Source organism: Megalops cyprinoides, chromosome 4 (assembly GCF_013368585.1).
Source record: "Megalops cyprinoides isolate fMegCyp1 chromosome 4, fMegCyp1.pri, whole genome shotgun sequence".
In the NCBI taxonomy this organism is placed as follows: Eukaryota; Metazoa; Chordata; class Actinopteri; order Elopiformes; family Megalopidae; genus Megalops; species Megalops cyprinoides.
In genome coordinates, this window is record NC_050586.1 from 28,499,480 (window position 1) to 28,525,605 (window position 26,126).

The following is a 26,126-nucleotide window of genomic DNA, read 5'->3' on the forward strand; positions in this document are numbered from 1 at the left end:
AGAGGTGAGTAATGAAAGACTGCTGTAAAATGAGACATTGGCCCTACCAAAGCAGCCGTGTCTTTGTCCAACGTGGTGGAGAGACAGTCAGTGGAGTGGTGTGTCCGTCAAAATCTGGTACGTATTACCAGAGAGTCCGCCTCCTGCCTTACGCTGCTCCTCAGCTGCATGCAGAACGAGGCTGGTGGCTGAAATTAAACAATGTAACGTTAACCGTGACAACTTCCAGAGAATTATCGTCCCTCTGTGGATAGATAAGTACCTCGGGCGAACTTGGTGGCGCGAAGGCACATGCATGTGGTATATGCTGTTTTCCCCCCTCACTTATACTTCTGAAGAAACACAATTTAAGAAGCGACTCCTGCCGACCCATCATCGACCTCACCGGCGTATGCTGTGTGCAGCTCTACAATGCTTCTCTTGTACGTCCTAGCTCTGCTGGGTAAGTCTTCATGGTTGCCTTCATTTGTTTTTATTTTATTCATTCTTTTTTATACACCACACAAACTTTTGCTAAATAACTCTGTCTTACTTATATGCACCGAAAAGTTTTTTTGCAGCTTGTCTGATTTTTTCTTCAGTGTTTTAAATTACAATATTGCAAGTTTAAGTTTTAGCGAGAGGCTTCTTGTTTATACATTAAACGGACACTAACTGACAAATTCCAACAGAGGAGTTTACTTGAGGAATTTGAGCTGACGCTTTGTGGCATTAATAAGAGAGAGCGAAAAAAAGGCAAGACACAATGAGCCATATCCTGTATGGCGTGTAGCTGCACTTCACTTTAATAGCGCAGTGTTCATACCCTAACACTGTTTCACTCCTCCAGTCTTTCTGACCGTCAGAGCGCAACAGTTACTTCCAGGGTCCTGCAGCTTTGAGGAAGATACCTGTGGATACGTTTCGGATCCCGCCTACGCCACATGGACCGTGAACGAAGAAGGTAGGGAAACAGATTCCTGTTGCCCAGCTGTCCCCGGTTCGGGTTCGGGTAATCAATGAATTGTGGCGTGAATATAAAGAGGCATTTTACTCCGTTTGAATCGTGGGTGTTTTCACTGAATAGCCTTTCAATGCACATCTCTTCTTTTTTTCCACTTCACTCTTCACTCTATATTTGAAACTACAAAATCGAATGACGAGAAAACGGGGCAAAATGGTCATCTACGACTGGGACCTGTAACTGTTTTATAGCCATTTATAAGGAGCTTTATTACAAAAGAGACCCAAGTCGGTAGCTTTTAGATCACGCTCTTGGAGGATATAATACTCTGGCAGCGACTAAAGTGAGAATATGAAATCCAACTCTCAACGAAACATCTGTGACTCACTTTCCTCCGTTCGTGGAATTTACACACAGGGGTCAACTACATCGTGTTGTGCCATAAGATTCACGCCTCCGAAAGAAATCGTTGTCGTAACAATAGCTGCCTGTGTAAATGACAGTCATTAGAAAAGCGCCACCCACTATAATCCCCTCATGCCGTTCTTGCGGTCTAGTTCTGAAAAAGTATAGGTTTGGCCTGGATTACGACTGGTAATATTTAGAGGATGATTTTTGGCTGTGAGCTGTATTTTTCTTTTGTTACGTGTTTAGACGTTAAATTGATGAAATTCTGAGCCACAAAGAAACAAATTAACTGCAGACACCCAAACACTTACAGATGTGGATGTGTGCACTCACCTGCCTAGAGACCATATTCTTGTCATCCAGTTTAAATCAATGGGCATCTGCTAACGTATGAACTGAATTTATGTCTTAAGCCAAAATAACAAACAAATAAAACCCCTCATCACCAACCATATTTGTGCAGTAGAAGTATATCAGTACGTCTTGCCACCAAATCTGTGGAAATCTTTGTGTCAGTCCTGGCATCATCAGGTTGTTAGTTCAGTCCCCCATAACTTGGAAAATGGCACCATTACCACTTTCTCTGCCTGGCACTCTGCATTGGATTTATTTATTTATTTTTTTTTGGGGGGGGCGGGGGGTAATGAGCCTGTCTGGTGTACTCTTATACCATCCCGCTTCCAGCCACAACTCAGACAGGACTTTTATTGGGGAAAAAAAGACGAGGAAATAGGGAATGCAGTTCATTCATGCTGTCCTTCCGTTAGTGGAAGTAACTGCCAGATTCCCTCTCGGCCAGGAGTTTGTCCAGCAAGCACAATATGGTGTGCCTACCAGAGGCTTTATGTTCAGTGAGAGGTCATTCTTGTCACCGTGCAGGTGTTTAGGTTCAGAAACGGGGTTGCTCTGACTGGTTCTGAAGCTGCAGTGTGTTTTTGGCAGGCAGGAGTGAGTGAGTTTGAGTGAGTTATTCCCGCAGTGCAGGAGAGGGTGAGCTGAGGACAGTGGGTTCCCTTGTACTGATGTGCGAGGGGTAGCATAATGGCACCACAAAGAAAACACAAGGGAACACAGCACATGCGACAGTGTAACCACGGGGGAGAGGGCATCGGCAGGAGAATGTTTGTGGATGCCTGGAACCTTTGGAATCTTTGGAATCCACCACAATAATATAAAATAGCCTCATCTCTGGATGCTTCTCAAAGTAAACAGCAACTATCCAGAGGCTGATACTTTTGTGTTAGAGAAGATCATTTGGAGAGGGTCACTGCACCACAAAAAGCATGGGGGTGGCAGTGTGGCATTGCGGTTAGGCTTTGAACCAGAGGGTTGCATGTTCGATTCCCAGGCAGAGCTGTGCGGTTGCAACCTTATGTAAGGTGCTCAGGCTGGTGGCAAACATCCATGAGTGTAAATGGATAATAAGAAAGAGGTAAGCTATGTAAGTCGCCCTGGATAAGCCTGCCTGCCAGCTGAGGTTTTCGCAGCACTTCACCAGAGTTTATGTGCCAAACCTCCCATTCTGCTTGTTTGGAGTATTTCTTGCCTCTAATGTTTAACATTAACCACAGCAGATCCAAAAACAGAGATCTGTGTTCATCGTCTGTCTCTGGAGTTTACATTACCCTCTAAAAATAAGTGCGGCTATTGTAGCGGCTCCTTGCTGGAGATAAGTGCCAAAAGCTGGGACTGACGGCACAGTAGCTTCCGTAGTGGGTGGGTACGGTCTTGCATAACTGCGAGAGATGTATCCATTTTTGTGGAAGTGTTTGTGCTCAGCTTTGAAAAATGCTGAAGAAAAAAAAATGCGCAGGCCAGAAAAGTGGATTTGCCAGAAACAGCCAAACTGCAGCCCCCTGACACAGCCTTGTGGGTGTAAAACTATTGGCTGTGCTGCTCTCGATGGGTCGATAAATCAAAGCCTAAAACTGCAACAGAGCCCAGACGGTGTTTTCTGTTTGGTTTCCCTGGCAACACAGGGCAGTGTGGACACAAAAAGTACTTTGTGGTGAAAATACAGATGCGGATCTTCATGTCTATTTTTGCAAAGTGAAGACACGGCTGCAAGAAAAAGCATTAGCACAAGGATAGTGTAATAGTGGTTAGCATTTTTAATAGCCTGTGTCCTCGGACCCCCTCTAAAAGCGCACTCTGTGATTGCACTCAGCTTCCTCCATTCATTGACTCGTGCACATATTTTGGAACCTCATTCACAATCAGGCAGATGTTACCTTCATGTGTACTGCTGGAGACATTTCGGTGTGGTCACAGTTGCTCATGCCAGTCGAGGATTGGTTCTTCAGGGATTGCTCTTCACAAAAGGCTTCTGGGGTCACATCCCCCTCCAGGGTTTCCACGGATTTTGTGTCCTTGACCGAGGCCTGCTGCCCCAGTTACCCCTCCTTTTGGAACAGCTGTGGAAGTGGCTCGTAAGCATTTCCTGGATGTAAAGCAGTCTTGCCGATCCCCTCTGTTCTCCAGCTACCGGAGGCTGCAGAGACGATGAGACATTGCTGGCCTGCACAGCCTTCTAAACAGGACTCTAAACAGCAGAGGCTTGCCTAGCAACTGAGGTTCCGAACCTAGTGGAGGAAGTTCAACCCGTGCCACTGATTACCACAAAGTCTGGTGTGGAAGTCCTACCTCTGTATTAGCTGTACCCCGCCCAGGTTGTTGAGAGCACATTCTTAAATAATCCATAGAAACCCCCTTTTCTGGCCCCAGGAATGCCTCAGAAATGGTCTGTGAGTCCTTTTAAGGGCATCATAGGTTTCTCTATGGGAAGAAAAAAACAGCAGTGCCTGAAAATTCCCATTTAGCAAGTTTACTTGTGTCTAATTGTAGGTTGGATTCACCTGTAATTTTTCTGGGGTAAAAAAAAAACATTTTATTTGACAATGAACCCATGGAAAGGGTTCGAATGGGTGCTCAAAGCATGACTCAAACAAATGGTCAATGGTACAGTATGCCCAAGCTAACACTTTGGGTTTTATCTACTCAGTGCCTTTTAAATTTGGACCGTTAGCACAAACAGGCACACACTGGCACACAGTCATACACACACATATTCGCGCGCACGCACACACAGACACACACACACACACACACTAAAGTAAATACGTAATGCTAATAAAATATCTTGGATTCTAGGCAGGCAATAAAACGAATTTGGCTAATTGAATATTTGGTCCCATGGGGGGGTGGGCTGGAATGGAAACAGGACACAAATAGTGTAGACCTATTTGAGCTCCATTGGAGCCCTCTGAGCCACCGTAACATCGGGGGTAGGAGCTCAGCTGTCCGTGAAGAATGCAGCTGAACATGTCCTATTCATCGTGTCCAGGACAAGCGCAGGACCAGGCTTTACAGCAGAGCTCTGTCTCGCCTGCTCTCTGCACGGGTAAAACGGACAAGTTTCTGTCTGAGGCCTCGGTGCTTAGCGCGCCGAGTGCTTAAATGATTTTGACACAAAGTGATTCGTTTGAGCAGGGGATGTTTTCAACTGAGAGAGCCAGAGAAAAGGTGAAACAGCGGTCACAGAACTGAGAAGATCCTGCCGCCTCTTTGGCAGTGTATAGTATAGATAAATGGCCCGTTTCTGCTGAATTTGCACAGAATAAACAAGTGGACCGAACAGAACCCCTCTCTGGACTGCAGCAGAAGACCTGCACCTGTTCTGTGTAACACTTTCTTAAATTTCAGAATGCAGACACACGGCCAAAACATTTAATCATTTAGTGTAATCAAATTTAATGGCCTTTTAATTTTTCACTGATTGCACACTTACCTTTATTCTGTAGCATCATCTTTTTGTTACCATTTATCATGATTTTAATTTACTGGTGGTTATGAATGATCGTGTAAAGTCATTAATTTATAATCATGATTATGATCACTAATAATCAATACCTGATGTAATTATTCATTTGATTGTTTGTGTATGTCGACAATGTTATGCTCTCTGGAAAAAGCAGATAAGGGTTTGACAGTTAAACTCAGGGAAGAACTTTGCCGAATATACCAGGCACACTCCAAGCGACTGAGCCCAGAGAGAGTAACACAATCTGTAGAGAGAGCAAAGATTTGTTGTTGTTTGAAGAAGAAGAGGAGGAAGAGGGGGTGAGTGGGATGGGGTGGGGTGGAGGGAAGGTCAGCAGTTCCCATCTGGAATCCATCATTTTCACCATCAGAGCATCTGGACAGGCTGAGAAGGACATTAAGGTTAACAAGAGTGAAACAGCCATACATTTAGAAAACCGAACGGGATTCAGGCCAGTGAAATGCCGTGGCTTATTGAACACATTTTCTGACTGCTGCATGGCTTCAGCATCTCATCAATGATAATTTTGACATTGGATATTGCATGACACTGTTTAATCTAACTCATTAAACAATGTCTGTCGTATTAATGGTCTTTTAAATAGTGAAATCTGGAACAGTTTTCTTTTCCACTGAAAATCCGTGGCCGCAGTCAGGGAAAGAGGCTGAATGTATTCTACCACAGTCACCTCTGTTTTCCACTGACTTCATTACCCTCAGCACAGTGAGAACCTGGACGAGGCCCATCTATGTCTGTGGCACAGAACCCTGGCGTTCAGAGCGCTTGGTTTAACAATTGCATAACCTCGGCTGAACTGCAAAGTAAAAGGCTGTCTTCTCCGGTGGACTCTGACTCTCTTTGTTAGCACCATGCTGATGTTCACGAGCACATCATATGATGACATGTGGGGATTCAAACTGACAATCTCTGCAGATGCACAGAGCTAGTCAACAGTGCTGAAAGGCCTGGGTCTCCACCACACAAAGGGGACAGGTGTGGCAGCTGTGGTCCCAGATGTTTTTGGTTTTTGTTCCATCCAAGTCCTTAATTACATAACTAGACCAGGTATTATGCATAACTATTGTAGGGATTCAGTATGCAGGGTCACTTGTGTTAATTTATCCAATGTTATGGCTACGTAGCCAGCTGGAGCAAAAACCGGAAACACCACCGGAATTCTGTGACCACGGTGGCCTAGCACTGGTGTAGGTTGTTACTGTTATATGAAGTGGAGGGTGACGTTACTCTTGGTAATGAGCCCACTCCATCAGTGTCTCTTTTGTGTTTGCGGCACAAGCTGTGGGAGTTTGACAATTGGCATTGCTGCATGACTTCATGTGCCTCCCGCTGTACCCCCCCCCAAACCACATTTCTGCTGAATTCAGCTCAATCTGTGAGCTGCTCATTTTCTGCTGATGCGCCGGCTTTTGTCATGCTGATGTCTGATCATTAAGCAGTGAAATATCTGCCGTTGTCACGCTTTTGCTGAATCTGAGGGGAAGGGCCTGGGTTTTCTGGTACAGAGGGGAGATGATGATAGCAGACCACCCCTGTTCTTCACCAGAAGAGGTCGATGTTATGGCTTTTCACGTTGGGTCGATGGCCCACAAGAGAAAACAAGCCATGTACAGGCACTTTGAAGTGGGAGGAAATGTGGGGCCCATTCTTTCCCCATCTCCCCGTTCTCAATATTCTGCACGAATGACCTTTTCATGCACATCCATAAGGGGGATTATGAGCTGCAGCCTGCTGAGAGCACATGACCCGTGATGACTGTTCAGTTTCTTTTTCGATAAAATACAGAGTCTTACATTTGGATATGTGAGGAAAGGGGAAAGGGGAGGGTGGAGTCATCAAAAAATAATGTAATTAAAGTTTATGTAACTGTATCTATCTATGTATATGTCTAGCTGTTTATTTACACAGTTTATACTGTTTGCTTTGTACCACAAAATCGATCTCTATGCCTCAGGGCGCTTCATCACGGTGGACTCCGCCTTCATGGACGGCAAGGAGAAGGCAGTTCTGGTGAGCCCGGAGCTGGAGCTGCTGGACTGGAGTTGCCTGAGGCTGGTGTACCAGATCACCGGCTCCGGCTTGCTGCAGCTTCACCTGCGGCCCGAGGACGAGAACTTCGACTACCCGCTGTGGACCTCCACACAGCCCTCCGACAGCTGGCTCATTGCCAGCGTCGACCTGTGGAACACGTCCAACTCCTACAAGGTACCTGTCCCGAAAACCGTAACCCCCCATTGTTGACTAAGCCACATCACCACGTCTCTCTGGATGTCTACTGTCTGTGGATGCTGCGGTTCTGACTGGTCAAAGTAATGGGTGTTTATGTTGTGACTGGGCTGCTCAGCTCCTGGACTGCTTCAGTACATGAGGATTTCCTGCTTGTGTTAGTCCACTAACACTGCGGGAATTTCATTTGGTTCAATCCAGTAACATTTACCTGAAACAGGCTGAAACAGGTGGTGGGACTGCAAGAAGTGTGGACATCGAGGACTGAGGTTGAGCAGTTCACGTACATTTCAGACAAACCTGCCAAACAATGAATGACATCAGCAGTTAGGTGTATGCATGCTCTAAATGAAGTTTGTCACAGTTGTGCATCATTTCAATAGCCATCAATGGCCTATTCTTCTGTAGAAATGGGGTTTAGGGGGTATTTGATGGTACTGAAGGGCTGTATAGATTTTTAGTGTCAATGGGAGTCATGCTGGAGAGACTAAAATGGCACCCAGAGATTGACTTGCATGTGCATGCCTGGTGACAGAGCGGGTGATGGTGTTGCTATGGCCTCTTGGGCCCTCTCCGGTGTTAGACCATTTCACAGCATATAAATCAGAAGAAGAGGACTGACCATGTGCACTGTGGATGCTCAGACACAACAGTCCATAAATTCCGAGCTGCATATCCATTCTGCTTGTACCTAACAAACTTTGAAGTGTTGCTGACAAACTGAACTGGAAAGCCTTTTAAGACATGGGTTGATGCTGAATGTTAACAGCATTCAGATTCCTGGAAAGAATTTAGAATGGCACAGCCAGAATTTGAGGGAAAATGTGGGCCAGACTGAAGAATGTGACCTCTATACACTGTAAACTAGAACATTCCAGGGGGCTGTACTCTTGTTACCGGCGAAGGAGGCAAGACCACAAGAGGTGAAGAGCAAGAGGACTGATAACCAAGACAGCAGCATTTTCTATGAAAGGTCATAGTTGCTAACCTTCATAAGAGCTACATAACACCTTCATAACCTCAGCATAAATATTGGTAAACACTTATGCCAACTGATGATTGATGATTGTCTTAGGCTGTGCTGTGTTGCCGTGTTGTAAACGATGTTACCCCCGCATAATGATGGTATCTAAAATGTCAGTAGTAATGTCAGTTCAACTGGGAGTCTATATCGAACCTTGAGCATTGTAACATGTTTTTTTGTGAAATATTCTGTGTCACACAGATAAATAATAATGTTAAATGTTCCAGAATTTACAATGGCAGCAGGATCACTTCACAGGCAAGAGAGAGAGAGAGAGACAGCAAACGTGGGGGGAAAAGAAGAAAAGAGTTTTTGTCTCATGGGTTGGATGTAAACAAGGCAGAGCAGATTAAATAATGCTCAACAGCCCTGGCAAATTATGGATGGAAAGTTTAAAAAAAATCTGACCTCATTGAGTTAGTCTAGATTAATTATGTGACCAAAGCAGTTCATATTGGACAGCGTTTACCTTAATTTGTTGAAACATCAGACCCTGTACACCGTAATATTTACTTCTCAGACCCAGGGACTGGTGCTGTGAACTAATGCCTAGCAGTAGTACAGCAGTTAGAAACAGGCTCTCTGTCTGAGTGCATATTTTCTGTGTGATTCACAGATGGAGCACTCAGTGGCTCTAATTATAAATGCTATTAGTTTAGAGGTCTAATGAAAAGAAGGATTGTAGGGGGCGTGGTCTGGGAGTCTGTTCTGCAGGTCGGCCGGAGAGTTCTGAAGCTTCTGAAATTGTAACTGTGCTGTTTTCGGGGTGCATCTCTGGAGGCTTTCCATGTCTTTGATTTACAGCCTTCTCTCTTTTCCCTTTTTTCTTCCTTTCTTCCTTTCCCTCTCTTTTTTTTCAGATTTTAATGGAAGGCAGACCTGGCCAGGAAACAGGCAACAGTGTAGCCATTTTTGAAATTCACATTGTACCTGGTTACTGCATAGGTCAGTTTCCCCTGTGGTATTAGCATGTTCAAAGTGCAGTAAACTACTTCTTTTAATGTAACTACTGCATTAATAATAGCTTTTTAATGCATCATGAGGTAATCGAAATGCTTTTCATGTTTTACACCCTTTACGCGCACAATTCTTTGCATAAGCAAACATGAAAAACTATAAAGAATAATAATGTGTTCTTCCTTATGAGTTTCCTTTGGCTCACCTCTACAATAAAATATTAACAAATTCTAGTATAAAATCCCATTTTAGAAGATGGTTTAGAAGACACCCAGTAGAAACCAGTGATATGCAGTCCTGCATTTTGACTTTAGTAGTCATTCTGACCTTGTTAAGTTTGATCAAAGGGCCATGTATGTGTAACCTGTGTGATAATCTATGATGTGTCTCTGTCAGAGTGTAATTTTGAGGAGCACCATCTTTGTGGGTACAGTAATCAGTGGAACCCCAATGTCAACTGGTACGTCGGAGGAAGCGTAGCCCGTGACCCGCAGTCCAACCTGCCTGATGACCACACCATGAGCAATGAGAGAGGTAGAGTGAGGGGGTGTTAAGCCCTGCCCCTCTCCCAGCACAGTCACAGTGACTGCCCACAATCCCAGCGGAGCCCCCCTCTATCCCTCTTTCTCCCTCTCTGTATTGTTCGTCCCCTCTCCCCCTCCTCCCCCTCCATTTTTGTCCCTGTCTTATACTGCTCCCCTCCACTCATTCAAGCTGTCTTGGTTTCCTTCTTTCACCCCATCTCCCCTCCCTCTGTCTGTCTCTCTCCTTTGTGTATAATCTCTTTATTCACTCTCTCTCTCCTTCCCCTATCCACAACCCTCTCTTTCAGTGGGGCTGACAAGCCTGTCTGTAATGCCTGTCTATATGCAAGTGTGTTAGTGTGTTTGTGTGTGTGTGTGTGTGTGTGTGTGTGTGCGTGTGTGTGTGTGTGCGTGTGTGTGCGCGTGTGTGCGTGCTCTCCCTTTCCTGCTGCCAATGAGGAGAACTTTGCTGAACACTTTCAAACATAGTTTCACAACACAGAGATGACACTTGAAGTTCTCAAGATCTGTTATTGTTTTAAATATTTTCTCTGCGCCCCCCCCCCCTCCCCTTCCCTTCCAAAACCAGGCCACTACATGTACGTGGACTCTGTCTACGCCAAGAAATTCCAAGAGGTGGCCAAGCTGGCATCGCCTATGACAACCACACCGATGGCAGGGTGCATGTCATTTTACTACCAGAGGGACCAGGATAGGGGGAACATCTTCTCCGTCTTTACCAAAGACCAGCTGGGGCACTACGAGGAGATCTGGAGGCCGGATGTATATGCCACATCCTCGTGGAAACTTGTGCAAGTGGACATCAAGGCACCACATCCCCTCGAGGTCAGGAGGGTCTAGTTTCAGAAGGGGGATCCTTCTCTATTTAGGCATAGGCATGACACATTTTCTGACATGGAGATGCACTCACCATATGTTTTAGACAACCGTGTTTTTTTCAGTAGTGATGCCGGTATTGTAAAATCTTCCTCTGCTGATGTGCAGTAACATAGTCCGATATCACCCCCCGTGTATTCTTCATACAAGTAGTTTGTTTTTGTGCCACATTATTATTTAAATTGTCTGTGCAGGATGATCTCGTGCATTAATACCGTTTTGCTTCATTTGAACAATTGCATTACAGAGAGGCAGATATCAGCCGCTCGTGCTAAATGTGTTCCTGCTTCAGGGTCTTTCAGCCGATTCCCTTAATTAAATCCTGAGGTGGTGGGAGCTGGAATCCAGGGCACAGAGTGAACTCTGCTATTAATTGGGCCAAAACACATGGTTGTGAGAACACTAACACAAAACAAAGCACACTGAGCTGTAGATGGCCAGTGTGACGTGGACCTTTGTGGTGGTGTAGATGGAGCAGAACACAGACGGCGAGGATAACACTGGCACTTTACAGCCTTAGACTTTTCAACAATGGTATACTGTCTGTAGGGTTAGGCTCTTCAACACTCTAACACTGTCCACAGGGTTAAACTTCCACAGATGCCAACACTTTTTTTTTTACACTGTTGCACTGCCTGCAAGGTTAAACTCCTCAACACCGTTACACTGTTTGTGGGATTGGACTCTCCACATTTTTAAGTGGGATCAATCAATCAGGTCAATGTGGGACCAGCTGCACATTATCTTTAGTTGCATGACTCTGCACTTTTGGAAACTATGCCCTATATTTCACATACCCATGTTCCAAAACAGGATGAAAGAGCCACTGGAAAGTGGGCAGATTAACTGTCTTGTTGACTGAGAATCTGCGAGATTCTGGGCTGAATCTGTCCAGCTCATGTTCTCCCTCAGCTGTTCTCGAGGGAGGCCGAAGCTGACACGTACAGACACTGTGGACCAGCATGTGGTCCTTAAATGTCATCTGTGCATGAGAGATTAAATACTGGAACAGCTAGTTTGTTTTGCCAAGGGAGAGGAGTTATGGGCACAAAGTTTTAAATGATACATTGTCTCATAATGTCGTGTGTACACATATTTACAGTGGCTAATTCAGACCCTTAACGCAGATGAGCTACACTGACCCGACACTTTAAATCAAGGATATTCAGGCCATGTGCCTGGGGACTATAAATACTGCCCCTCGTCTCTGTCCTAGCTTGCTAAAATATGCGGTATGCAGTGGCTACCAGTTTCTTGTTGAGGACGGAAAGAGTCCATTTAAAGCATGACCGGGTAATGTTAAAACATATCTCTTTATGCCTCCACTGACCATATGATACCACCCAGCATGTGGTCTATTTATGGAATTTAGGGCTGGGCTGTCAACCTGAGAGCTGTGGGTTTAGCTCTGGAATGGAACATGCCCGAAGCACCCCTGAGACAACTTGCGAAATTACCCTGTAAGCTGTGCTGTAAAAGGGGTTAATTTAGTAGTGTCATCGCATGGACATTATTTTGCTAGGCCAATGCTCTTACTCAAAGTGACTTACATAGCTTACATGTGAAATGCTAGCTATTTATACAGCTGGATATTTACTGAAGCAACTCAGGTTAAGCACCTTGTTCATGGTAACAACAGCAGTGGCCCACCTGGGAATCCAGCTAGCAACTATACGCCCGGCTTCTTATAACAATACCATGCTGCTGCTCATAGGTGTGTGCTATAGGTAAACATGATGATGATCATCATGATGATTTCAACATTACCATAATGCATTTGTAATAAGGGGAGGGCCTGACTGAGTTCCTTTAGGTGAGCTTTGTCAGCTTGTCATCTTCAGATTGGTAGGCATAGTCACGAGACAACCACACTCTGCATTACCTTACATTATTGGCATTTAGCAGGTGCTCATATCCTGAGCAGCTTAAATAGGTTACAATTTTACAAGCTATCTATTTATACAGCTGGTTATTTACTGAGGGAATTATAGGTTAAGTACCTTGCCCAAGGGTACAGCAGCAGTGCCCCGGTGGGGAATCAAACCAGCAACCTTTCAGTTACGAGGCCTACTTTGTACCACTATGCCACACTGCCGCCCCCATCGCCACCTGAAAACTTTACACTTTCGAAGAGCCTGCTTCATTGTAGCAGCGTCACAGCAACTCAGCCAATATTAAGAGAACACTATACAAAGAACATCTGTCGTGCTAAATTTAGCCCAGCGGAGGAGCACACATTGGGTTATAGATGGCTGTGGCCTTGCAGCCAAAATATGGAGAATTCTTTTGAGGATGATGTAATGAAAACAGAAGGCTGGTTGAAGCTGTGGCCCCTCCCCCTTCTTCTTTAATACTACAACTTTTACAGAGAAGGGAAGTGTTTGTGCTTCCTCCTCCTCCTCTGAAGCATATACATAAACACGTGTCACTAGAGGCGGGTCTGTCGCAGCTTACATGCCCTTTCAAGATTGATGTTCATATTTGAAAGCTAGAAACTGAGTACATAACTCACTCAGCAGAGGGGCGTGGGTGTGAGAGCTGTCCCAGCAGAATGCTGTGTTATCTCTGCTCATCTCCTTTGGCTTGAAATGGGCATATCTACGTAGAGTTCACCCCTGTTTCAACAGAGATTTCAACACGCTTCCAACAGCTGTCCCCTGCTTCACATTGACGCATGCACTACTGTTCATTTAGCACTCACATAATCCCTTAGAGTTTTTTAAATGCCGGTTGTGGGTGAGGCTCAGCAGCATGTCCTTAATTTTTCCCAGCTGGAAAATACACATCCATCCCAAAATGCTTTTTGTAATCCATTCATTTTTGTGTTTGTTTAATCCCACCTGTATGAATGGAGTTTATCCTCAGTGTGAGTCTCCCTGCATACAGGAGGCTGATGGGCCTCAGTTAAACCCTGCAGATGAATGATAAATGTCTTTCTGTCTGTCTCTCTGTCTGTCTCCAGGTGGTGTTTGAAGTGGCCTTTAACAGCCCTCGTGGAGGGTACGTGGCTCTGGATGATATCGCCTTCTCTCCTGAGTTCTGCAGCTCAGAGACAGGTGAGAACAGCCAGCTGTTATGCCGCATATCCACACCAGCACCCACACTCACATCCTGAGGCTAAGATTAAGATCGGTGGAAAGGGGAGGGGGTTGGAATCCACAGAGTTTTGATTTTGGGAAAACTTAAGGCGATTTAAGCAAAGTGCTTCCAGGGAGCTAAAATGTCTACATCACTGTGAATGCATTCTACTAACGGAGCGGTCACAATTTTAAAAGGGAGGCTAAGAGAATTCGAAGAACCAGACTGTTGACAGAGACTGAATGAACTCTGGACACCCGCAGTGTCCCTGCTCTCTGTCACCCAGACCACTCGCCGGATCACTTATTCCATGGTGCTTAATGTCATCCCAACAAAGCTGAAGATCTCATATCCTGCAGCCTTTAATCTATCATCCAGACCACACTCTAGAGTGCCTATCCCATGATGTGTGATCTGTCATCCCAACCAAGCTTTGGAACGTTTATCATGCAGCCCTTAATCTGTTATCTAGTCCACATTGCAGAAAACCTGTGCTTGATCTTTAAAGATCATTAAAATCGTGCTGCAGAACACTTGGTCCTTGATATAGCCCGTGACATACTCAATCACTTTCCTTCTAATTAAAAATAACAACCTCAGAGAATTATTTCACTTTGGAAAGTTCTAATATTATCAGCAGAAAAGAAACGCAAATAGAGTGGGCAAGTTTTTTGCAAGTATGAAACAACTGGTACATGTGGGACAGTACCTCCTCTGTGTTTACTTTGTATTTCATTTTTCACTAAACCTATACCTGTTGACCCCTTACAAACCTCCCATTGGCTGGTTTCCCCTGGTTTCAGACTGCATGCTCAAGCCACAGGCTCCCAGGTTCAGAACTTATCACCCGGCACCAGAACTGCAAGGCCTCTGTTTTGTGTTACAGAGCCGACCTTTGACCCTTCCATTGCAAACTGTGACTTTGAGGAAGGGTTCTGCCGGTACTACCAAGAGCGGGCTGAGGGTTCCGTGTGGAACAGAGTGACAGTGAAACCCAACGCTTACCGGATAGGGGATCACACCACAGGATCAGGTGGGCTAGCCAACACTGCTGGCGTTATTCACGTTATTGTTGCCTAACCACACCAAGTGTTACTGCTGCCTACTAGAGTACTACTACCATACCATCATACAGTTTTATATTGTCTGGATTTTAGTACCACACTGCTGGGTACTATGTATACTGTAACATATGCCTTCCCTGTGATTTTAAGGCAGTGTAAATGAACCACTAACTGCATATTTATAAACACTGCTAAAAGTAAGCCCAGCCCAGGGAATGCCCAGACATCTGGTTCTTAATTTCCTCAATCCTTTATGTATGCAACCTTATCTGTTTTCAGTAGAAACTTATCCATATTTCATGGACATCTGTATGTAAAGAGAATTTAAAGTGTCTCTTCAGATTAAATCAAGTTTATTGCACGTTTCTCTTGTGGTTTAAAGTTAGTCTATAGGCCTGATATGCTGGAAACAGAAGCTGTAGTCATACCTGAGCAGAACACCCTGTAGCCTGCTCTGCAGAGAACAGTGATGTGGTTTAGAAGTTCTGTTCTTTGCGAGCCATGCAGGAGCAATGAAACAGAACTGGAACAAGTCCGAGGTAGTCCCTGTGAACCCGAATCACTTTACCAGAGGAGGAGAGAGGAAGCGTTGGCCTCTCTCTCTATACCCCTCTCCCCTCCCCACAGGTTCTTTCCTGCTGGCTAACACCCGCTTCACGTCTCGCCCTGGCTACGTGGGCCGTCTGCACGGGCCCTTCCTGCCGGGGAACCATAAGTACTGCCTGAGGTTTTACTACGCCCTCCATGGATTCAGGAAGATAGACAACGCCCTGGCTGTGTATGTCTACGATGAGAACAACGTGGCTCAGGAGAAGGTGTGGACAGTGTACGAGAGCTCCAGGGACATCTGGACAGAGGTGGACATCACCTTCCAGAAGCCGATGCCCACCAAGGTAAATCCTTGCGCTATACAAGCTGCACCAGGGAACGAGACGGCTTCCGCACCTCACCTGTCGTTTTCGCTGTAAATGCCATGTTCCATTACGGTCGATCATGTTTTCTTCGGTACCTCCCACCGTTGATACCTCATTTTCTCCCCGCTCCGCTGTTGTCCAGGTTTGTTTGAATTGTGGTACATCGCCTGGGAATTTTCACTGCTTTGCGGGATGAACCAACATCACTATTGTTTCAGGATTCTATTATGGACACACAATGTGAATGTCTCAGCTACAGTCTTTCAATTTATAGCTACTGCATGAGTGACTGTTTACAACTCTGTGTGACAGCAGATTCCAGTTGAAGAGCATGTGAATATTCTGTTTAACTAGAGTAACACCCACGTTTAGCCTGGCACCGCAAGATGCTCCCCTCAGGTAAAAACGTCAAGGTGTCCTCTCTCTTAAAAACGTGTCATAAAGGAACCATACTGATTTATGTAAAAGATGCTACTGTTTGCAAAAAAATTCCTGTGTGGGAGGGGACTTTGGAAAAGTTGCACCGAAAATGTTAAGGTGGGGGCATTCAGGGGACACGTTTCACAACAGGATTAAAGATCTCGGCTCAACTTTTCTCTTTGGATCCAGGCAGAGTTACTAAATGTCTTTAGCTGGAGTGGTTTCATGGTCTGCCCTTTGTGTGCTGTAGCCAAGAGGAGGAACACTTCTCGTAGTCGTAGTCTGAGGGCAGCCAAGGAAAGAATGATTCCCGGGACGATTCCAGCTGTGGAACTCCAGTTGCTCTATTGCAGAGGCTAAACGGTATCACTTAACTATAAAAGAGAGGTAGGTGGTAGAGTGGTAAATACACTGCTGTTTTCTTTGTAGCTCTATTTGCTGCCTCGCATCTGGAGATCAGGGTTCATGGTAGGGGTCCACGTATGCAGTATATAGACTTGACTGATGTGTTATATGATTTCTGTGGTGGGCTGGGATTGGTGAATCCAGGTGGCTACCAGGTGGGACACGTGTCCAAGTTTACCAGCCCAGCCTCACTGCAGTAAGGAAGCTGTCATCTGCAGCCATCTATCATTCACCCTGGTGTGAGACGTGGTGAGAATTATATTCCCGAAAGCAGCAGGTGCCGTTCATTGAAGCCAAGCACTCTCTCCTCACGTCAGACATGGTGATCCCACAGTAACCCTCCCAAGATTCCTTGCGAAACGTGTGCTGTCAGCCGCCCACCGCACGGATGTATGATCATCATTTGTGGTCTGACCCAGTTTTGGTGCTGACAGTGCTGCTTCGTTAGGCAGACAGTCACATGTGATTCAGCTTAGACTTTTGCTTTGAAGTCAGTGAGCCGGTAAAAATTATATACAGGCAGACTGCACCTCTGAGGACCTTTACCATATGATACCATGTGATACCATATGATATGCAGACAGCTATAAATAACCAGAAATGGGTTCAGATCCCTCTCATAAGCATGACAGAGAGGATTTTCTTGTGAGATGAGAGATAAGACCTCTACCCTGATCACGGCTACATGACTCACAGCTCTTGAATGAGGTAATGCTGTGATGTGGCATGTTTTGATGGAATTCATGCACCAGGGCTTTCCTGTCTGTTGGATCAATTGAATGCACAGATTCTCCATGGAAACCATATGACAAAAGGGAACACCCGTTTTGTTTCACAGGTGGAGTTTGTCAGTAGTGCAGCTTTTCTCCGTGTTTAATGCATCAGTACTCCCCAGTTTTTTAGCTGTAGTTTCTCCGTACTGCAACCGTTTCCCAGATTTTACGTGACAGTGCTCCCCTGTTGATAAGGTGAAGATTGTCAGTGCTCCCGTGTTGATAAGGTGAAGATTGTCAGTGCTCCCGTGTTGATAAGGTGAAGATTGTCAGTGCTACCCTGTTGATAAGGTGAAGATTGTCAGTGCTCCCATGTTGATAAGGTGAAGATTGTCAGTGCTACCCTGTTGATAAGGTGAAGATTGTCAGTGCTCCCGTGTTGATAAGGTGAAGATTGTCAGTGCTACCCTGTTGATAAGGTGAAGATTGTCAGTGCTCCCCTGTTGATAAGGTGAAGATTGTCAGTGCTCCTGTGTTGATAAGGTGAAGATTGTCAGTGCTCCCCTGTTGATAAGGTGAAGATTGTCAGTGCTCCCCTGTTTATGAGCTGGAGTTCCTCAGTGCTGTGACTCTTCCTCAGGTGGTGTTTGTCAGCATTTGTAAGAACTTCTGGGACTGCGGACTGGTGGCCCTCGATGACATCACCGTGAGCCTCGGGGACTGCCGTGTCAGCGCCGGTAGGACAAGCCTTCACGCTACTACACACTAGAACCAGTGAAAAGTTAACTGCCCTCTGATAACCCATCACAACTTTTAAAACCATCCAACCTTTTAGAAAATGATAAAAAGTGGAAACTAGTAAAAAGAAATACGCTCCGAAACGTGAATAGCATTTAAGACGCATCCGATGTCTTGGACACCAGGTTAAATCAAGCAGAATGTGTTACCATTGTTAATGAGTCAATGAGTTGAATGTGTACAGAATTCTTCAGTATGTACCAAATTGATGGCTCAGTCAACAACGGCACACATTACAAGTGCAGCTCAGACCAAGGTTGGAATGTGGACTGTGCCATTTGCCAACAATGACTGGGAGTCAGCAGTGGTGGAACATAATTGACTTAGTTCAACAAGATTAGGATGGGTTTCATTGGCCAGGGATCTCTCATCGCGCCAACCTCAGCAGCTTACAACTTGCCAACCCCTCACATAATGTTACGGATACATCATTTGTTCAGCTTTTCATCCCAGAGCACTCTGGGAGTTGTAGGGTGAAAAATAGTTGTGGTAGGCACGCGTGTGTATTGGAGGATTGTATTCACCAAGCCCTAGTTCTCCTGTGCAAGCACAGAGGACATTAGCAGAGGCCTAATGTACTACTGGTGATTCCAAAAAGTTAGGGGATTTTTGATTGCCCGTGTAAGGTTGAAGAAAAGGGCCGATTTCATTACTTTGTAACACAATATAAATGTGTTTGGGGCTTCATGCATAGTTTAATAATCACAAAGCTGTGAAGCTCAAGACACACTGCTGTGCTTTTTTGGCCTGCAAGCCAGATTTTAGCTGAAAACGCAGTATCCTAACAAGTGTTGACATTAGGACAAGCTAATGAAGTCCAGAGCCTTGCTCAGCATGTTGGGGGATTATTGTCCCTATCATACTGGGCTCATCATGGACCAGAAGGGCACTGTGATGGAGTTGCGACATTGCAACAGCAAAAAATATTTTGTAATGTATATCTTAGACTTAATCCAGATCGACTGGGGTCAGAAAGCCATGCTTCAAGCCTGGTGGTGTGTGGGTGGGTGAGGAGGGGTCAGCAGGGTTTTAACACAGCAGTTGTGGTGGGGACTAACTTTGTTAGGATTCTGCTGTGAAAAGCTGCAGTCATCTCATGGAGATTTCTGGAGCTGTTGTGTTTTTTGTGCTTTTTATGATTTGTTTGGAACCAGTAATTGTACATAAGGCTGATTTCACTACAGCAGCCTCCACCCTTGAAGTGAGGCAAAATGCGATCCTCTGATATGCTTGCATGTACCCAAGGGGATTGTTTCACACTACAAGTCCAACAGTGCACTACCATGAAATGGGAACCAATTGGAGGGTACGCACCACTTGGCTGATGTTTTCCAAGCAACTTTCAGGAACCTGATGAATTGCAGGGTGTCTGAGGAAGCGGTAGCAGACCTACCCACCCCTATTCCAGTTTGGCCTGCAGCCGTGGGCTCCCAGTATTTGTCAGCTGATGACATGGATGGGATTGAACCCGGGCCCCAGGGCTCAGTCTGCACTTGAGTGTCCTGTAGCCTGAGCTACTTGGGAGACCCCAAGCTATTGCTTGTTATTAGTGACTCACTGGTTTTAACAATTGTAACAAATTGTAACAAATAACCATTGTGTGTTTCTGTAGAGAACCATTTGATTGGTTTAAACAAGTCAGTGATTGACACCGCTCATTCTGGGGTCATTAAGCCTCACTCTCCCATCTCAGCCTATTTCCTCTATTGTAGTGCAGATGAGGAATAAACCCATTGGCTTGTGTCTGTTAAAGCATGGTCTTGCCCTAAACACATCACTGTTGAATGCACCGACATAGCCGAGCATCATACAACACTGTAGAGTAGGGAGTCCTCTGAGGCCTGTTATTAAGTATAAATATGGTTTTTCTGCCATGTGGAATACCCATCAGGAATGTGTGGTTTTTCTTGGCATCTTGAGAGGGCCATGAGCAGACTGGGCAGGGCCCTGAATTAGGGTTTAGCATAGCCACTATTTATAAGATACTGATTGCTCCCACTCTTTGGAAAACATCCAGTTTTATTATTACGGCTTTGTCTCTGGAGCTGAGCTACCTCTACGGCCACAAAGAACCGTTTCCCTGCTCCATGATGCAAATGCACAACACCCTCTCAGCGTCACTGCCATGTCCCAGCGATGCTGTTACATTGTTACAACATTACAGAAAAGTTGTAAAACACGATGTGGTCACTTAGGGCCCAGCAGCACATTCCTTCCAGAATGGACAGTTGTCCTCTGTACTGTCAGTAATGTGAGGATGAAATGACAGGATATATTTAGTGTACCACAACAGAAGGAGTGCTGGATGTCTTTTCCCTCTGGAGAAGATACTTTGGCTTTGAAAATTAACTCAGACACGAATGTGGATACATTTATCACATTAACGGTGACTTCACTGATCACCATGACGGCAAGGGTTGTTTTAAACTTTAGTCTGTCGCTACAGGCTGCTCACAATGTAGCTTAGCACAAAGCTGTGGTTTGAATTTATGTTATGAAATCACAAGAGTTACTACAACAATGTTTATATAAACCTGTGGTGTTAAATCAGCGGTCTCTCATGGAGTACTCTGTTTACATGGAATCAGATGTCGTGGTTTTACTCTGGTCAGCGACAAAAACAAAACAAAACATGAAACAGGAGAAAAGAAAGGTCAAAGTGATATCACAATAAAAGGTCAGGTAGATGATTTTCACTGGGATGTCACAGTGGAGGGCCAGATGATCTGTTTCTCGGGCTGATAGGGTCACAGTGATGTCACAGTTAACGGTCATCTGGTCTGTTTTCAGGACTGATGCAGTCCCTTCCTGGGAGGTGTGACTTTGAGACTGGCGACTGTGGGTACACGCAGGACAAGGAGGGTGACACGGGTGACTGGATGCGGATGAGAGGGCAAACGCCTACCTCATACACTGGGCCGAAGGGGGACCATACCACAGGGGTAGGTGAGTCACCAACCAATCCTTTAATGCTCTGCTCTACTCCTTGGTCCTGCCAAAGAGGGGTTCAATAACAACAAAGAGAGAAGACTTTTATGCCTTTGCTATAGGCACTTTGCATTGTGGAATGCTACTGAGAGCGGTGCCCATTTTAAAAAGAGGTTCCTGTACAGTAATCATCTATGGTCCTGGAATAGGAAGAGAGAGTTTGGACATGCTGTTTTCCCATATGCTAATATCGGTTACCGGTCTGTGGGATAACGACGTTCAGTTGGCACTCCGCTGGATAGATCAGCAGGCAAGCAGAGGAGAAGCTCCAGCATAAGTCTCTCTCGTCACTGGCCTTGAGTGACCTTCTCTAGCTCAAGTGAGAGTGCTGGATGCTGCTCTGCATTTTATTTCTTATTTGCCTTTGAAGATTTTATGAGCTTCTTTGCAAGAAGAAAAAAGACCCAAATAATTTTTTCTCATGACCTCAGCTGCTGAAGCCTTTTAATCTTTCACATCTTCTCTTGTACATCAGATTATGAATTTGTGCCCCACTTGACCCTGCAAAAGACAGTGCTGTATTAAATGGTTTTGGTGTGTTATGAAGGAGGATTTGTTGGCGGACTGGTGGAGACTGCTTGTGTTGGCGTTCCACGCTGTTTGTGCATTGAGATGTAGAGTGTACACAGGCCTGGACTCAACTACTGCTGGTTGCTGCTTTCTGTCCAAATTCTTGACCACTTATTCATTTGGACAACATTTGTAGATATGCTTCAAATGGTCCCTCATTGGTGACCATTTTAATGGCTCAATAGCTTGTCTCTGATGCTGTATGATGTTGAGTACTCAGTTATTAGTTCTATCATGCACCCTGCGAGATGCAAAATAATGTTGATAGCCTCCTCATTGGTGGCCATGTTTCAAGATTTTATATATGATCTGTGATGCTCTAAAATGTTGAATGCTCATTCATTGATGATCGTTTTAACGTAAGGGATTACCATGCAGTATATGGTATGTTCTCTATAGCTGATCACTCCTTCATTAGTGAATGTGTGTTTTTGTTTAATCAGCAGGTTTTAACCAGTCCTTTTGGGTATTCAAGAGTGCCAGACATTCTCTTGACTATGTATATACAACTGTATAAATGGATAAAATAAAATTGTAACCTATGTAAGTCACCCTGGATAAGACAATCTGCTTAAGGACAATGCTGTAATGTAATGTAATGTAATGCTGGTTGTTTTGAACGGCCTGCTCCGGTCTCCTCAGGGTACTTCATGTACATAGAGGCCTCGCACATGCTTCCCGGGCACAGCGCACAGCTCCAGACCACAGAGTTACGGGGCTCTGCGGAGCCGCAGTGCCTGATCTTCCACTACCACATGTACGGCTCCGGGACGGGCCTGCTGAGCGCGCTCTTGCGCCGCAAGGGCAACGACCACGACACCCTGCTGTGGAGGCGCCGCGGAGAGCAGAGCATCTCCTGGATGAAGGCCATGGTCGACTACACCTGCGAGGACAGGCACCAGGTCAGTACGAACAGTACAAACAAGCCCCTATACTGCTGACACCAGGTCAGTTCAATTCAATTTTATTTGTACAGCGCTTTTTACAGCACAAGTTGTCACAAAGCAGCTTTACATTGTTCCCAGGCCTGAGACCCCCTGAGAGCAAGACTAAGGCAACAGTGGCAAGGAAAAACTCCCTAATTAACAGGAAACCTTGAGCAGAACCCGGCTCAGAGGGGGAGCCCATCTGCTTCTGGCCGGCACTGGGCAGATAGAATTACAGAGAATACTTAAAGTTGTACTTTAAAACATTTTGAATTTGATAGACAGTAGTAATTAACAACAGAGTAATTATAAAATGTATCCTAGAATGTCCGGTTCTTGGCACACAGTTGACAGCAGGTCAGTACAAAACTGTACAAAACCCCTGTGAATGGCTGCCACCAGGTCAATGGAAAGCCCCTTTTCTGCTAATACATCTCTATACAGCTGACACCAAGTCAGTTCAAGAGTACCCCTGACAACTAACAAATCTGTACAACGCTGACATCAGGTCAGTGCAAATATAATCCCCCCCATCAATACTTCCATATATCTGACACCAGATCAATGCAAATTTAAGCCCTGCTGTTGAGGGCTGTTACTAAGATGAAACCAGGTCAGTGCAAAAGTAGCCCCCGTCATTAATAACTCTCCTAACAGCTGACACATGATCAGTCCAAACACCTTTCTATCAGTGACACTTCTGTATACAACTGACGTCAGACCAGTGACATCAGCTCCCCACCAACACCAGGTCAGTGCAAAAATACACCCCTCCGTTAATACCTTTTGCATACATCTGACACCAGGTCAGTACATTCTTCTTTGTATAGCTGACACCAGGTTAGTTCTGTAATGAAACAGACTGTGATCCAAGTGCGGTCAAGGTTTTTAATCACTGAGGCCAAAACGTAGTCAGGAACAAAACAGGTTGGCAACGGGAAGTAGTAGTGCAAAACCAGATCCAAAAAAAAAACACAGGCGAGGGGTCAAAACACAGGAATCACACGACAGAATAACAGAGAGCTGGCTTGGTAAAGTTGCAGGAACAATACCTCACAATGAGGCAACTGAAACTGAGTCCTTATGTAGCCATGGCTTGATTGAGGAATGAGTCACAGGTGCGCTTGATGGGTGGGTGTGGTTGAGCTGGGTTGAACTAGGCATGGCTGAGCGGGTTGAATTGGGCGTGGCTGAGCTGGCTGACTGGGAGTGGGTGTGACAAGTGCACACTCTACATCACCATTAGGGTATCTGTATGTAGCTGAAACTGGGACAGGACAAAAAAGCTCTCACCCATCCTATACCTAAAAAAGCCCTCAGCCATCCTACACCCTTGTCTCTCAGTATGTCTTCATTACAGCACCACGGGGCAGATCACTGGGGCAGTCTTTATGAAGGCACTGTGTGACTCTCTGATTCTTTGCAGATTGTATTTGAAGCGATCCGGGGACCTTCGATAAGAAGCGACATTGCAATTGATGACATCATGTTTAAAAAGGGACTATGCACAGGTATTTATGAGGGGCGGGTTTACAGCATCTTTATTCTTTATTTATGGGTCAGAAAATACATTATAGGAGTGAAGATGTACTTTGTAGGTTTTTGGTGCTTTTTGAAAATTAGAGTCTAGAACTTAAATATTTTTCATAGTATCAAGTAGTTTGTTCAGAGCACCTTAATTTGCCCTCTTGTTGTGGTTGCTAGTTGTCAACCATGAAATAAGGGTGTGTGTTACGAGGATACTGTGCGTGTGTAATCATCATTTGCTTGTCTTGTTGCTAGTCAGACGACAGTAAGTAAAGGTGGATATTGTATTACAGGAGAAATAAACTTTTTCCAGGTGGAAAAATTTACAACAGGATTCGAGTCTCCAAACTGAAAAAAAGAACTTACGTGTCTACCGCAAGATTGGGAGCTAATGAGCTTTGGTGTGATTTGTAGTGTCTAGCTAGTTAACTGGGTAGCTGTTGAGGGAGAAAAAATGTGCACAGAATGTAGCTACCAAGCTAGCTAAATGTCTTTTCAGAGAGACAAAAAAATCAAGAGTGTTAACATTGTCCCCAATCGATGTGGGGATTAAATGGTTAAATGGTGAATCTCATTAGCTGATTTGCTAGCTTGTCTTGAGGGTGCTTTGACTGCAGGCAAAAAAAATCTTGCTTGCATCTGACCACCTTTTGCTCACCAGATTTTAATGGTGAAAAATTGATTTGTTCTGTAAGTTATTTCGTATGTGATGTGAAATCACAACGAGGTTACAGACAGTCACATAGTCTACCTTTAAAACCATCACACACACGCACACGCTGCTCTGATGCAGCCCTGTGACTGACCGTGACAGGTTCACCCCTCCAGCCTCAAACCCAGTGCTCACAGAGAACGGACATCTGCCTTTCATTTCATTTTTACCATTTTTTTGTGTGTCTCATTTTTTTGGTCTTGGTCAGACTTTTAAATTAGATTTTAAAGTTCTTACCTTGTCAGAGGTAGTTTATAAGTCCATTTCCTGGGTTATTCCGATAGTCTAAAGTGCTGGCAGTGGTGATTAGAGGGGAGGCTGGTGGGGGTTGGGCAACCAACACAGGTGCGGCTTCTGCAGTCTCTGCTCATATGCTCCGATTTGTGCAGGGTCAGGAGAAAGAGTAAAAAATGAACAGAGGAAGAATATGATATATCGTATTTAGGGGCAGAAAGGTTATAATAAGGGCAGTCTACGTTTTTTTGGTCCCTGTGTTACTGTGCGGGCACTCTCCAGCCAGGAAACGGGCCACTCTACAGAACACACTCCCCCTCCTGTCTGTTCATGGATCAGCACCCTGCTACAATGGCTCCCTTTCACACAGCACTGTGGCTTCCTTGCACAGATCTCAGATCAACCATGTTGAGGTGGGATAGAAAGATAACTGTGCACTGCTTGGTCTCCTTGTACTGTGCGGTCTCACATGTGCACACAACATGAAAGCATAAACACGCACAGTCATCTCCAAAACACTGCCCACACACATTCTGCACACACATGCACAACACACACACACACACACACACACACACACACGGTTTGAATTAGGAAGCTTCCTCTGATTTGATACACCTTACAGATCAAAGAAGGGGTTCCTGTCTGAAGATGTAGCTTTTGTCTTTGCTTTTCATTGTTACCCAAAGGCCATTCCATCTACACCCCCTCCCAACATTCCCTGTAAATCCATGCACAGGAATTGTCTTCCTGCCTCATTTTGATTAATGCTATTATTCATATTTCTCTCCACACAGATCCTGGAGACAGCATTCCCTACTCTGGCTTCTCGGAAAACTTCAACGAGATTGAGTACTGAGTGTGATGCTTGAGTGTGTTTGTGTGTGCACGTATATGTGTGTGTGTGTGTGTGCGTGTGTGTGTGTATGCGTGTCTGTGTGCCTGTGTGTGTGTGTGAGT

The 26,126-nt window shown here is 45.1% G+C and overlaps 1 protein-coding gene across 1 annotated transcript; it reads left to right on the top strand.

Annotated features, from left to right (window-relative positions):
• The first annotated feature begins 368 nt into the window (after positions 1-368).
• Positions 369-26,025, top strand: mamdc2a (MAM domain containing 2a). Its single transcript, XM_036527947.1, has 14 exons — positions 369-442; positions 830-943; positions 7,144-7,394; positions 9,300-9,384; positions 9,793-9,930; positions 10,510-10,766; positions 13,780-13,873; positions 14,782-14,928; positions 15,587-15,852; positions 18,052-18,148; positions 21,000-21,155; positions 22,410-22,669; positions 24,120-24,204; positions 25,964-26,025. The coding sequence occupies exons 1-14, from the start codon at positions 412-414 to the stop codon at positions 26,023-26,025; spliced, it is 2,043 nt and encodes a 680-aa protein (XP_036383840.1). The 5' UTR covers positions 369-411.
• The last annotated feature ends 101 nt before the right edge of the window (positions 26,026-26,126 follow it).

Bases quoted from the DNA above. Each gene is read 5' to 3' on its own strand.
- mamdc2a (XM_036527947.1), top strand. From the start codon at position 412: ATGCTTCTCTTGTACGTCCTAGCTCTGCTGG. The intron at 9,385-9,792 runs GTCAGTTTCCCC...TGTCTCTGTCAG, and splicing joins TGTACCTGGTTACTGCATAG to AGTGTAATTTTGAGGAGCAC. The intron at 14,929-15,586 runs GTGGGCTAGCCA...CCCTCCCCACAG, and splicing joins GGATCACACCACAGGATCAG to GTTCTTTCCTGCTGGCTAAC.